The sequence below is a fragment of the Odontesthes bonariensis genome, chromosome 5 (genome assembly GCF_027942865.1).
Source record: "Odontesthes bonariensis isolate fOdoBon6 chromosome 5, fOdoBon6.hap1, whole genome shotgun sequence".
Lineage (NCBI taxonomy): Eukaryota > Metazoa > Chordata > Actinopteri > Atheriniformes > Atherinopsidae > Odontesthes > Odontesthes bonariensis.
In genome coordinates, this window is record NC_134510.1 from 25,902,289 (window position 1) to 25,916,842 (window position 14,554).

The window sequence follows — 14,554 nt, forward strand, 5'->3', positions numbered from 1 at the left end:
GAAAGTCCTTCTGTGTCTCTTGAGATCATTTTGTCTCTTAATGGTTATTTTGTGGCACATATTGTTCATTTTGTGTTTCCTTATGGTTGTCATATCACTCTCATTTGTCGTTTTGTGTCACTACATCAGTGCACGATTTAATGAGTAATTTTTGCATTCATTAAGAGCTATTCAAAACTCTTGGTAGTCGATTTGTATCTCTCAATGGATATCTCACAATTTTGTAATTTCACATCTTTGTTTACATTTCTTTTGTTTCTCAGCTTGTTTTGTGTCTCTGGCAGAAGACCAGGGGCCTGTTTCTGTTGGGCAGGTCGACTTACCTGCCCATGAGTATGAAGACTTGACATGTTGTACACACAAACCACATTTTCCACACAACAAGCTCCCCTTTCTCTTTCAGTGCAGCCATGGCACACAAGTATGACGGCTTGTCCCACTGTAAGCTGGCGCTGGTGTTTGCGGTGCTGATGGACCTGTTGGGTGGGATATCCCTCCTGCTCGGCGTCTTTGCCCCACTGGAAATTCAAGGTCGAGACTTTGGGGATTTGCTGGTGTACTCAGGAGCTCTTTTGGTATTATTTTCCCTGGCGGGCTGGGTCATGTGGTACAGTGGCAACATTGAGGGTCTGAACTCCAAAAAAGAGCTTGGTGGGGCTGTGTTTGGAGCTGTGGACCGACTGGCCTGTTCTCTGAGCCGCAGGATACGTATCCCCAGGACTCGTAGCAGCCCTTCGTAGAAAGTGGAGCCACAAGATACCAAAGACTCGATGACTTTATTTTGATTTCTGTTACATGAAAGGCTATCGTTAATTAGGCGGCAGGCCAGACTGCCCAAAGAAGAGAAGTGTCATTCAGATGGTCTCTCCTTGATTCAAAACAGTTTTTGTTCACAAGCCCTTCATTGCCCATCAGGGGGGGACGACTACCAATCTTTGCTTTTATAAGAAACAAGGAGAGCATGTATCCTCTGCTTAGGTTGTTTTATGTTGAAAAGTGTTAAAGATAATTTGGAGAGTAAAACTGCTAATCTGCATTAAAAAATAAAAAATGTTTTCAGATGATTTCCTCAGGATATTAAGAATCTTGTGTAGAAGATTATCTTACTGCCACTCAGATGGAAAGGTACTATATTAACAACAGAAAGCATTTTAATGACAATTCTATCTGCACAAGTTTTATCAAGAACCCATAATCAGCATCTTCAAAAAGAAGCCTCTGCACACAAATACTGCATGCGACACCTGCAAGAACTCTCTCTTATTTTACAAATTCACTGAAGTCAAATTTAAACATGAAACACACTCGAGCATTTCATAAAAACCAGAGACATCAAACAACTAAATGAGAAAATAAATAATTCTTTAAAGAAAGCTGGTTTTCATTTGAGAGATTTTTTTTTTAAACACACATTTATAATGTGCAGTGACTTGCAATTACTCCACAGACAATGAGAAGTACCAGAATTTGAATTAATACTCATGGCAAAAAAATTCCAGAAATACACACCACAAAAAAAGGTGCCACCAGACCCAATGCAGCATCATGGGAGAATAAAGTCTCCGATTGTCTTTATGCAGAACAAAGAAGTAAACCCGTTTCCAGTTCACAGTTAACAACAAAGTATGTAGACATCAGCTTAGAGAGCGGACGCATTAAGACGCATTAAGATTTCTGCATCTTGCTGAGCAAGCAATAAAGAAATCGCTTAGAGCTGTAAGTCATGAAAACTGAGTTAACCATTAGTGCAGAAGTCCATCAGGCAGTTAAATCACTGACCAAACATACAGCATCGATATAAAAATTAGATGAAGGCACACAGGAAGGCATCATCCATCAGGATTATCCAGTCAAAAGACAGATGAACAAATAAATGAGGTAATCAAGTACAAAATATCAGAGGTCTTGTACTTTTAGACGATGCTTTAATTGCTGCCACGTTGAGATGCTGGTTTAGTCCATTCCCCGAAGGCATCACTTCCCGTCTGCAGTTTATTATGTCTGCTTTATGTCATCCCACAAGTAAAGAGTCAGGAGCTGAATGATATCAGAGTGCAGGGCTGGGCATAGAGGGAGGGGGATTCTGCCAGATGATCATGTGACTGCGTTCTGAGCGCTGCGGGGTGGCCGCCTGAGACACCTCAGTCGAATCGTCACTTGCATCATCTCCTGCAAAATTGGCCAAACTAGTTACGTGTTTTATAAACCCAGCTCCGATTACACCATTGATCAACATGTCGTACGTAACTGATCTGACATGCGAGAAATTCGACACCGACAGTGACACTTTTCTTAAACCCACCAATTCGGAAATTGATATAGCCCTCTCCTCCACTGAGGATGAGCTGAGCGGTAGTGACATGGCTGCTGCCAGGAGAGGTGATCAAACAACCTGTGAGGCAAAGATGACAATAAGGTCACCAAAATACAAATAAAAGAGGCAAGTACAACCTGAAAGATCTCCACAAAATGTCACAAAAGTGAAAATGCCTAACGAGTGAAAGAAAGATTCTTACCGGGTGCAGCAGTGATGAATCTGACCGCTTGTCTGTGTCCATGGTAGGACAGCTGGGCTGATGCGGTTAAGCTGTACGGGATGGACGCATCTTCTGAGGCTGTAGGTAGTTGTCATAATTAATACTAAACAGCACATTTCTGACAATATAAGATTTAGTAAATTAGACATACTTATAGACAAGGGGATGGAGAAAATGGCACCACCTCCTGTGCCCACCCACAGACGACCAGAGATGACAGTTAGAGAAGAGATCTGGAGAGGTGAGAGCGTCAGGTAGGGCAGGCCTACAGAGAGATAAAACGTGTTAGATGAGCAAAGAGCTTAAATTGAGAGCGGCCGGTCACAAAGGCAATATTATATCGTGAGACTGACTTGCATTAAAAGAAAAAAAATGGAAAGAAGGAGCTTGAGCACCTAATGATTTTGTGACCAAAGAAGAAAAATCGACTTCCTGCAGCGGCCGTCCAGTGGACCAATCAAACAGCCTGAGGATTGGGTCGAGTCGGCAGGACGTCCAGACGCCGCTTCCCCCCGCACACAGGAAGCGAACCTGTTGCTCACTGCGCTCCGACACTGAAAATATTTGCTGTGCAGCAACATAAGAAATGATGACGACAAGTTTAAAGGCAGTGTGCTCACAAACATTTCTAGCAGAGACATCTTCTGCTTCTTACCTCCACCTTCTTGCTGTCGGTGTCGACCACATGAACTTTGTTCCAGTACCCCACCCACAGACGGCCACCTTTAACAAGGCAACAGCGAATGGGCTGCAAAGGGTTTGATCCAAGAGGCATCACAGAGTGTGACTGCAGATTCCAGCCATCTGTACATACCAGCAGCCATTAGTCCACCATTCATTTCACTAAGCATCGGTGATGTGAAACATGCAAACCATGAATTTGGTTAACTGGGACCGTCGCAGGAAACTGAAAGTCCTTACCTGAAGTGTGTGAGAAAAATGCCAGAGTCCCATCAGCTAAACCAGCTATAACCTGACTGTTGGAATACCTGTGAGATTGAATTGGCACAAAGTAGATTCTTTAAACATGAAGATAAGTGCTTTACTCTTTTAAACATTAATGCATTGGACACACTGCAGACAGAACTCACATGAGTGAATGAACGCCCTCTGAGAGACATACTGACTGCAGACAGCATCTCCTGTCAGCAGAGGCTCGATGTAATAGAACGCTGTGAAAGGAAGACAAAAAGAGAGAGAAGTCTGTGAGGGAACGCTGGCCAACACAAGACCTTTGATATTATTCTGTGAAATGAGCTGCTTATTCAGCTGACACTACCTTCCTTCCTGAGTTCCAATCCACACAGTCCCTGCAGATTTACCTAACGTTAAAAGACCAGAGAGATTGTGTCAGAGGAAATGCTGAGTAATCGCTGTTGATTTCCAAGTGTTTCCAATAAGAGCAGCAATACAACTGTGTAACACATTAGACAAGTAGTCTTCAGGCGGCTGCGGAAGCCCCTTGAACCAGCACTGACCTATGGGAGGCACAGCGCAGATGCAGAGGGCAGGGGCTGTGGGAGGGAGGCTGAACTGATCCAGTACTGTGTTGGACCGTGCTGGATCAATCACTGTAATATCACTGCAGGAGGCAGGGCCAGAAACTACCCACACAGAACACTGGCAGAGAAGGGCAGATATGGAGTTTGGAAAGATGAGTGGCATGAAACAACTTGTGCCTAGGTGACGTTAGTCATGGCTGGATGGTCATAATTAGAGTCCGACTGAAGCTGCACTTAACAAGGATAATGACAGACTTACTGTGGGCTCTCCGGAGATCTCGGGTGAGACTGCAACAGCACAGTTCAGCTGAGGAAAAAAAATACGATAGTTATAATCTTTATTCTCAGGAATGACTCCGCAGAAACTTGCAGTGACAATATTCACCTTGGCAGTGGAGTCTCTTTGATCCAACAGTCTTAGCTGGACTAGGACAGGCACATCTTTAGGCTCAGGTACAGGTTCCTGGGACTCATGCAATGACAATTAATTACATGAATATGCTTGTCTACTGCCCTGAAATATTAACAGTGTAATGAATAGGAGGCAGTTAGTATACCAACGCAAACAAGCATAACGCAGTCTTATACCACAGCAATGGGAAGCTTCCTTTCTTTCTTCCTTTTTCTTATTCAAATCAAACCACTTTCATGTGCTCGTCTACCTGTGTGCCTGTCAGTGGCGTGCTCCAACCATGTATCTGCCGCTTTCCCAGAGTCCCCCAAATGTAGGAGCGCATTTCTCTGTAGAGTTCCCTCCTCCTGACACGCGGTGAAACGACAGCAGGAGAAGCAGATCTGGAGAAGATGCCGCTGGTGTTTATCAGCTTGACACTGAATACATAATTGCTTGATTTTTAAAGATAAAATGAACACAGTACATTTGAAGTAAATACAATCCTTGCAGCAAACAAAAAGTGGGAAAATGATGAAAAGTAACAGTAAAAAGGAAGGTAGCTGCAGATTGTGCTAAACACTTGTTACTATATAGTGCCAGTGTTTTGTAACCTCTACTTTGGAAAACATCACAGCTCTGGAATGTGAGCCTTGAGATCATTGTAAGGTCTGATTGACGTCTGAGATAAAGCCGACTTTGCACAGCATGTTTACATTTCCCCCCAAAGATTTCAAGAGTAAACATCATTTTCAACATCTGTTCGCTGCACCGGTTGAATTTACTTCCTTTCAATTAAAGAAAAATTGCTAAATTTGACTAAATTTGATTCTATAAAAGCGCTTTTAACAGTAACGTGGGAGGAAACGGGCACTTACTCAGCCTGGGCTCGAATGGTAGATGGTAGCTGTGGCGATCCCAGAGGAGAGCGGCTGAGTGATGGTGAAGTTGCTATGAACAATGCAGAAGTGGAAGGTGGTACGAGTGGTCCCTTTGTCAGGCCAAACAAGCGGTTGAATCTTGTTTTAAAAAGAAAAAAAGATTCGAAATATAGTCCTTTAACTGTCTGAACCCAACACATTATCAAACATGACTGCTTTACATATTTCAGTTTAGTAATTCGTTTAGACCCTGAAAGATAAACTATTTTCACCATCTAAAAAACTTTCCAAAGACAGAAAAGAAAATGTTGCAAATGTCACATCATGTCACACTAAACTCCCCCCCCCCCCCAGCTTACTTTTTCAGTATTTCCTTTTCTTCATTACAGCCTTCATGTAAGACTGTCTAACTGTTACTACAATATGTCATAAGGCATCTTTATTGCCTGATTTATCCATGAGAACATAGAGTACAAGTGTGGGAACAAGGCTGCGAGTGACAACAGGACGGACGTGTCGTATAATTTCAGATGTTTTTTGTTTTAATAGGTCAGTAAAATGAGATAAGATTAACTTACCGTCTCCAAACGCTTGACCTTCCTTCCTCTGTGTACTTCTCCTCCTTTGTCGCCCTATAAAAACAGTCAAAGCGCTCCAGTGGGCAAAAATCTTAAACGCAACTGTTACACCATCTATTTGAATAAAACTGGACTATCTCAGGGAAATCGCATCGAATAAAAGCATGATGAATAAACAGACTGAAATACTGTTATTCAGAGGTAAAGTTACCGGAGTGTCTGGCTATGTCTCATGGCCTCCTGCAGCTCAAACAGACGCTGCTTATACTGGTTCTTCTCCATGACCACACGGGCCATTTCAGAACGCGAGAACTGACGCGTGGACGTGGGCAGACAGGCCTGAGTGGGAAATGTGATTTCATGTTATTATCTAACCGGGTAGGATTCATACTTATCAATCTTATCTAGCACGCAGTAACTTTTTAAATCTTTAAAATAAAATGTACGATGGCTTACATCGGGACCCTCAGACTGGCATGCCTCCAGCTCTCTCCGCAGTCTGTGAACAACAGTGAGCATATTTTACTGCAAAGAAACAGGTGTGATGAATCAACATTTTTGAAGAGCTAACAGTTCTTGTTTTTACACACGTCAGACATTTAAAATGATTCTCTACACCTCTTAATTTCCTCCTCCTTCTCCTTCATCCGCCCCTCCAATCTTGAAACCGTTTCCTGAAGAGTGGCAACTTCCAGGATGAGAGCCGAGCGGTCGTCGGTCAGCTCGACGACCCGAAATATCAAAGCCTTACGGGCGGCTTCCACTAACTCGCTGAGGAAAAGACATGCAAAGACAGATAAATTAAAGGTAGGGTAGGAGATCCTGGATTTTGAGTCCAGCGAAGCTGCATTTTGAAAATACACAGGTAAAAAGTCCCAACCCTTTTCTTCACTTTCCCCCCGAAGGCACGCCTCTAGAGTACATGAACGCGCACGAGCACGAAGGTGCACGAGCGCTGTTCTGACAGCAAGCATCGATCGTTGCCGTATTTAGTATTTAGTATTTAGTTTATGCTAACTATACGTTTAATAATGCTAAGTGCTAGCCAAGCTGGCTCTAGTTTAGCTTCCTGCCAAGCTTCTGGACGTTCACGGAGCAGGGTACGCGCACAGGGGGAAGGAAGGGGAGGGAGGAGCAGATTGCAGTTTGATAGACGGCATCAGTATCCAATCATTGTGAACGGTCCGTTCACAATGATTGGATACTGTTTTTCCTAGATTGTACGTTCTAGAGGCCACTAAAACTTTTCATATTTGTGTCAAAACTTTTAATTAATTGGTTGCAATGGGGGTGTGAAGAGTATTTCAAGCAATATGTAAAAAAATGTTCCAGAAAAAGATCCCCTACCCCGCCTTTAATTCAAATTTTTTTTTAAAAAGGCAAATTGTGAATTATAACTTTTCTACAAATCGTTTGTTTGTTTCTGCTGAAGGAAGAAAGCCCCGTGTGTGGAACACCCCCCATACACTCAAGAAATTAGGGCAGGACTCACTGGATGACTTTCAGTTCCTCAAACTGAGCAAGAATCTCCTCAAACTGGTCTGCGCTTCCTAAACAGACAAAAGTATTGAAATTTGAATAAACAAATGCGACCATAACACTGAACCATAACTAGTGTGTTCAACTGGGATGACTTTAATCCACTCAATAAGACAGGGAAGTAAGGCTGTATGAAACCTACAGACAGAAACCGCTGTCTCTCATGTCCTCACAGTTCATGTTAGCCGGGTATAAATAGTTTTCCACTATTGCTATATTCATTTCAGACACCAATCTTCTGCCCCCACCAAAGAAATACTTTGACACAATGCAGGTTCTGTGTTTGCAATATTTGTTTCTGCCCTCACATGAACACACGGCTGTCTGATAAAACTCAAACTTTTACACAAGCTGTGTGTAATATTAACTTTTTAAAAAAAATAAGTAAACAGAACTAGGTTTACCTCTAATACTGGCCCCTTGGTCCACACTGTCCACGTAATCTCGACTCAGCTCTGACAGTTCAGAGAATACGGAGTCGGTGTTGCGGAGTTCCCACTCCATACTGTCATCTTCGTCCACCTCCACCTCCTGCTGCTCCTGCTCATTTTTCTGCACCTCTCCTCCCTTCTCTTCCACTTTGAGCTCATCCCTTTCCCTCATCTGGTCCTCCAAGCTGGCCTCAGACTCATCTTTAAGTGGCTCTTCGGTGTTGGGCCTAACTGGGGTGCTGAGGATGATCGTAAATGATGTTAAGGGAACATCAGTTTAGTTCATTATCACATCCTTCACAAGCTTTCCATCTCCAAGTGACACTTATCACTTTGTAGATTACGGTTGTTACCTCGCCTTAACACAGTCGTGAAAGTGTGTCAGCTCAGGGGTCGAGCTTATGATGTCAGTGAGAATCTGATCTCCAGAAGGCTTTGCAACAAAGGCAATCGGTTTTTCATTCTTGGCTATTAGATCTTCCAAATATGGGGGACCAGAGTTTGAATGTGGTCTTTTAATAATCTGTGGAAAAACAAGGAGAAGGGCTTCAACAGCTTCATTCAAAATCCTTGATCGAAACTTTGAGAAATGCAGTGTTGGGTGCAAATCTCCTCACCTTTTCGTTAACACTGGATTCTGACAACACTTGGTGAGATGGATGGTCAGCAACCTTGGGGCGCACATGATTCCTAAGAAAAACACGGCGTGGTCATTTTAAAGCTAAGAACTTTAAAGACAATAACCAAATCATAACCTATGGCTTCTTTGTTTTTAATGTTTTTTTATATGTAAAATTACTAAGCACTTTCCACAAACGTCTCTAAATGTTTGTTAGTGCATTTCCAAACTTCTTTTACATTTGAAAGACAGTGTCTTTCAGTTTCACATGATGAAAACTAAACTATCAAAGGCAAACAAAGACACTGCTCTCAGAAACAGTAGCGTTTTATAACATGGGTTTGATTATTGACAGAAGAGTTCTTGCAATTGTTTTTAACTGTAGTAGCTTGCTACCTAATTCACAACAAAGCAGCTATTGTGGGTCACTTGTAGCCTTCCTGTATGAGACCCTGCATTCAGAATGAAGAAAATTTGTTTTGAACCAAAAAGAGCTGAGAACCACCTCAAAGGAGAGTCCCTTTCAGAATCCTTCCTCTTTTCCAGAAGTTCCCGATATGTGAGAGTCAACTAGAGGAACATCAATGACACATAAGAAACACGAAGCAAAACTGTGTGACATGCTGTTAAATAAGGGCCTATACTGTGCTAAAGTAACACCTACAAATCCAAACTTAAGCTTACATATGCTCATTGTGGACATGAATATCATGGGAAAAGTGAGCTGTCAATGTTTTCTTTGGGAGCAAAATGGTTGCTTAATCTTAAGTTATCATCAGGAATTTGTTGCACAAGCTTGAATTGTTTTAGCTAAGAAATCATTATATAATATTCGGAAATCCCCATCGTTAAGCACCCTTAATATGTAGTTTAATGTGTGTTGACGATTTGTATTTTTGAATAGATGCCATCAGCAAGTTTCTGGCTGAATTCTGGCCAAATATTTCAGAATTCTTCTCAAAAGACTTTATTTGCTGGTTCCAAGTTGCAGACCAGACTTTTAGGCACTATCCTTACATTAAGGTCAGGATTTTGCAAAAAACTTTCCCAAAGTTTATGTTAGCCTCATCTATGCACTCTACAACCAGCTTTAATGTGTTTTGGGGCTCACTGGCCTGTTGGAAGACTTCTAAGCGCGCTTCCTACCGCTGACCCTTAGTTTTGCTTTTCAAAGTGTAAGTCCACCTTTCTTTAGGGATCAAGGAATAGTGGTCATCTTACCCTTCAACCAATAGGATGCAGGGACCTATTTGAATGCGGTGAGCACTAGGGCTATAGCGATACACTAATCTCACGATACGATACGATACACGATATTCAGCCAACGATACGATTCAATTCAATACACTTACATAATTTTCTGGGGGGAAAAAAAAGGGACAGTGTGATTTGACATGAATCGTCGCTGATTGGACTGGTGGTCCAACCTTTGAACCGGAAGGACAACACAGCCAGACAAACAGAAACAAACGAACATGTCACAAACGTGAGAGCTATGCACTTTATACAACATTTTTATGAACTAATTTATCACTGTTTTGTATAATGTGACCCCCTGGCATTGTATTGTATTACCTTAATGTTCTGTGTTTTCAGTAATTGTAACGTCTCACTTTTCAATAAAGTTTGCTTTAAAAAAAAAAAAAAAAAAAAAAAAAAAAAAAAAAAAAAAAATCGATACTCGCGGCTAAAAAAAAATCGATACGTTATCGGGAAACGAAATATCGATATATATCACAGTGTTGATAAAATTGCTCAGCCCTAGTGACCACTGGTCCTTAACTGCTAAAAGAACTGGGGAACCTCAGAAAAATGGACAGGTAGGGTCAACTGTTTGGGCCAAGGAGAGGAATTAGGATTAGACCCAAGTTATTCCTTATATTCTATCCACTTTGGGCAATTTATCATTTCCTCGAGAGGCAAACGGCCCCAAAACATAATTCATCACCACCACGTTTAACAGCAACAGTGTTCTTGGGTTCAATGCCTCATCTTACAAACATACCTCTGGTCCTTGTGACCAAATAGCTACATGTTTGTCTCATCGGGCCATGCAGCCGTCCTGCAGAAGGACTTTTCTTGTCCAACTGCACACTTCAGTCAGTTTTGAAGCTGAGACTTCCCTCTGGGACGGCAGCTTCTTTTGGCTGTCAACAGTGGCACTCCAGCAGTTTACAGTTGGTTTTCTGGGATGTTTCAGACCATCTAAATCAATTTGTCTTATCTCCGGGTAACAGTATGGGTCTTCTTCCAGACCATGGCAAACTGGATGCGGCTTGCAATTAACTGTGCGACTGAACAAATTACCTTGAAGTAGTTTAGAAATGGCTGTAGGAGACATTCCTGATTTGTGTAGATCTGAAATCCCCACTCAGATCTGTAATGTGCTACTTAAACCTTCCAGCTGCACACTGTTTTAGTCAATCCAGATTTGTTTGCTGTCAAACGAAATCTTTTAATGTTGGCACAAAGAAGCTGAAGTCAGTAGTCACGCATAATCAGAGAATAACAATTCAGTACTTTCAGCTCCGCAGTCGGGTTTCAGAAAACCCAAAAGAAATCAAAACTTCTTCTGTATTCTGGCGTGGATAAAGAACAGTTCAGATCAATCATTGGAAGTCCAACACTGCCACTACATTCATGTCCTTGATGAGCATATGCAAACTTCAGATTTGAAATGTGAGTGTTTAGGCCACACAGCAGCACCGACCTTGTTGTTAGTGTGTCTCAGTGTACTCAGCTCTCTACTCAGATTTGCCTTGTGCTCCTCCAAGGCCACCACTGCAAGAAGAAAAGAGAGAACACATGTAGAATTAAGAGATTGAACCATCTCAGTAGTTGTTCTTTTAGCATCTTTTCATGATATTTGTATCAAACTTGTAAGAATATATTCTTACAAGTTGAAATTATGGGACTCATTTGCCAGAGTTAATACTGAAATACTCACACTGATCAGCTTGTTCTCTTGCTTTCTTCTCCAGATCTCGCTCTCGCCGTTCTCGCTCCTTTTCCCTCCCCTTCATGGCTCTCCTCTCCTGTTCAATTTGGTCATCCAACTCCAGATACCTCTAAAAGAAAACAAAGATTCAACAGTCACAGGCACAATCCAACACCATTTTTTTTTAACACTCTTTTTCTAAAACCTTTTGCATAAATCCTAATATACCACACTACATCATCTCCCACCTCTTGACTCTCTTTCCTCAGTGCTTTCTCTGCTTGGTATCTCTCCAGCAGCTCCTCTCGCTCAGTTTTCTCCCTCTCCACTTCCTCCTCTCGCTCTCTGAGCTGGGCCTTGCAGGTCGCCAGCCCCTCCAGGACCCACACAAATATGGGTACCAGGGACTCCACAACGCTTTCACCATGAGTCTCAATAACAGTCTGTGGTAGAGTTAAAGCAGCAGAGAGAGAATCCGGGTGTGTGACAATGTGTAAATAACATTTTCATTCACAGAAAAGTGGCATGTTATTTGACTGGGAACAGTAATGGCACAGAAAACGCCTTACCTGTAGTTCTGAATACAGTTTCCCTGCTTCTTCACTCACAATGTTGGGGTCCAGGTCCACCTCCCCTGTCCCACACAGCACTCTTTCACTGTACTCCATCAGTAATTATTTGTTGTTCCTTTCCCGTCAAAAGGCTGATGAAGTGCAACACCGAAAGCAAATACTTGCAATCCTGTGAGCCAATTTTTTCTTAGTATACTTCCTCAACACCTAATATAACTAGTTTAGCTCGCTATCTAACATTTCTGCCAACACCAGCACCACCCATCCTAAACAGCATCGTGTTTCTTTTGCCGTAGACAAGCGCAGCATCCTCTTAGGCTGCACTCAGCGAGCTGTGTCTGTAGTCTTGAGTTTATAAGACATCTGGAGGTGTTCTACAGCCCATCCTGAGTAAAAAAAGTAAAAAAAAAAGCAGAACATAATGATCATCCCTCTTTCTGTACTGCATCTAGCGTTAACAGAAACGTGACCACATGTACAAATAAAAAAATCTGCTCAGGAGGGTTGAAACTTACATGGAAATGGAGAGCTAAACATTAAGAAGGCTTTAAATGAAAGATCAGCAACCTGTTAGTGTTCTGGCTAGCCAAAGAATGCAAACGCAGGATTTAGACTGTACTTAGTCACACATGGTTGCCCAGAAGGATTTCATTTAAAGCCAGTATTTTTCAAGTCAGAAACAAGGTTGTTCTTTTATCAGTATTTACGAGGGTTGAGTACATCTAGATGAAAACAATGGCTAACAATGGACCATTCAATGGAGAGAAAATGACTATTTTGATAATCAATCAACCACTTGAGTTACTTTTAGCTTCCCTCCTGCTTTAGTTTTACAATATCTTTGGGCGTAGGGCCTCTAAATGTATCAACCGACTTCATTCCAGTGAACATTAAACTACCAATTCATTTTAAACGATTGCTCGGTCAAGTAATCTGTCTGGTTATGAAAAATGTTCAATCTAAGTCATATTAGCTGTCTTCTTTATCGATAAAACAAAACCCATAACATTCTGAATACAGTCAGAAAAAGATGAGAACATTTTAACATGCGGACGGGACATGAAAGATCTTCACCTGTAAATGATAAATCTAGTATTGTAACTCAAAAGAAATGGGGAAATAAGGATAGGCGGTTAAATGATAAGACAAATATAATTTACAGCAAAGTCACTCTTTGCCTTTGAATTAATGTAACTGTTGAAAGCAACTTTCGTATTCACCTCAATGGATTTGTCTTTCAGTTATTAGTAAATCACTAGTAAGGCACAGGCAGACAAACTACAGAGTCCTTTCACATGTGTTATAAATATCGCCACATGTATAACTTAAGAATTCAAGGAGATCAAATTTAAACACAAACATGACAGCCCATGTCAGCCTTCAGGTTATACACGTCGATATTATGGATTATCAGCCTACTTGGTGAGCAAAAATAAGACACAACGAGTAGCAGTGAAAATGTCCCACATGAACTGGCTTTTAGTAGCCTATGAATAAATAACGTGACTGACAGTGGACACTTTGAGACACCGTTGGCAGCAACCTAACAAAGTTGTAACTTGGCCAAAAAAAACAAGCTGTGTCGCCGTGCTGTTCGGCTGCCGGTTAACAGACTCACCTTCACGGCTAACTCCTTGGTAACTTTCATTTTACTGCCAAATAATACTAAAATCCAGGCGTCTTCTCTTCGGGGACGATATCAATTATAAAGAAACCAGTTTAAAGAAGGGGTTGTTGTTTAATTTTGACGTACAAAGACTGTCTCCAGTCTGTCCAATCATAGCGCAGGGATTTCTGCCTGCAACCAATAAACAACGAGAAGGGGCGGGATGTAGGTAGTTGTGTTTTCAAAGGGAGAAAAAAAGGTTTCCTGAAACTTGAACGATGACACGTGACTAAGGAGGTTACAGTGGGTTGTCAGGTGATCCGAGTAAAGCCCTTCCAAGTCTGATACCTGTTGAAATTCCTCACACGCCTGAGAACTCGCCTTATATTGCATGCCAGGCGATTAGAGGAGTATCTTAAAGCTGACTTTGTATGCACATTGAACATGTGAAGTTATTCAGGTGTAGCTTACAGTGAAATGAAAAGCAAAGGCTGAAGTAACTACTGAGTCGAGTGCTTTGAAGCATATGTGCAGACGCCACTATAATTTGATCGTAAAAATCAGTATAAAACAGGTGAGTTCAAAGGTATGCCGAGGAAACGACTTAAAGTGTAAATCAGGGCAAGAAATATAATGGGAAGAAGTTTGTATTTCTTCCAGCAGGTGGAGTTACCAACACGTGTATGTCCTATCTTTATTCTACACTTTCACCCTTCACGTTTCAGTTATGAGCAGGGGCGTTGCTACGGGGGGGGGCACTGCCCCCCCAGGAACAAGTCCTGCCCCCCTGAGAAATGCCCTGTCCATCCAAAGAAAACTGGCCAGAAAAAAGGCCACGATTTATTATCTCTGTTTGTGTCTTGTATTGATAGAATAAATGCAGGTGGTGATTTTAAAAAAGCATATATCTGCAAAGTTTATAGCTTTTGTTATCGTGTTTCCCCCCCTCCGTAACCTTAA

General features: G+C 41.8%; 1 protein-coding gene across 4 annotated transcripts; it reads right to left on the minus strand.

Annotated features, from left to right (window-relative positions):
• Window positions 1-1,133: 1,133 nt before the first annotated feature.
• LOC142380141 (C-Jun-amino-terminal kinase-interacting protein 4) lies at window positions 1,134-13,744 on the minus strand. 4 transcript variants are annotated; one of them, XM_075465715.1, is made up of 28 exons: window positions 13,607-13,744; window positions 11,986-12,374; window positions 11,665-11,859; window positions 11,426-11,546; window positions 11,189-11,259; window positions 8,984-9,048; window positions 8,477-8,549; window positions 8,213-8,382; window positions 7,833-8,098; window positions 7,382-7,439; window positions 6,508-6,660; window positions 6,346-6,388; window positions 6,101-6,228; window positions 5,890-5,943; window positions 5,309-5,449; window positions 4,702-4,834; window positions 4,425-4,502; window positions 4,299-4,346; window positions 4,016-4,157; window positions 3,817-3,859; window positions 3,629-3,709; window positions 3,459-3,526; window positions 3,193-3,341; window positions 2,933-3,104; window positions 2,689-2,802; window positions 2,517-2,615; window positions 2,303-2,392; window positions 1,134-2,169 (listed from the first exon to the last, which is right to left on the minus strand). In XM_075465715.1, the coding sequence occupies exons 2-28, from the start codon at window positions 12,082-12,084 to the stop codon at window positions 2,048-2,050; spliced, it is 2,976 nt and encodes a 991-aa protein (XP_075321830.1). In that variant the 5' UTR covers window positions 12,085-12,374; window positions 13,607-13,744; the 3' UTR covers window positions 1,134-2,047. The 4 variants fall into 4 exon arrangements, with proteins under 4 accessions (XP_075321830.1, XP_075321829.1, XP_075321828.1 ...); XM_075465714.1 differs by having other exon boundaries at window positions 4,425-4,508; XM_075465713.1 differs by having other exon boundaries at window positions 4,702-4,870.
• Window positions 13,745-14,554: the final 810 nt, after the last annotated feature.

What these genes read in the sequence shown, in the direction of transcription:
- LOC142380141 (XM_075465712.1), bottom strand. Translation starts at nt 12,084, where the DNA reads ATGGAGTACAGTGAAAGAGTGCTGTGTGGGACAGGGGAGGTGGACCTG. An exon ending in AAGGAGGAGGAAATTAAGAG is followed by an intron (nt 6,389 to 6,507) that starts GTGTAGAGAATC and finishes TGTTGTTCACAG; the next exon opens with ACTGCGGAGAGAGCTGGAGG. An exon ending in CTGCGCTGTGCCTCCCATAG is followed by an intron (nt 3,860 to 4,015) that starts GTCAGTGCTGGT and finishes TTTTAACGTTAG; the next exon opens with GTAAATCTGCAGGGACTGTG.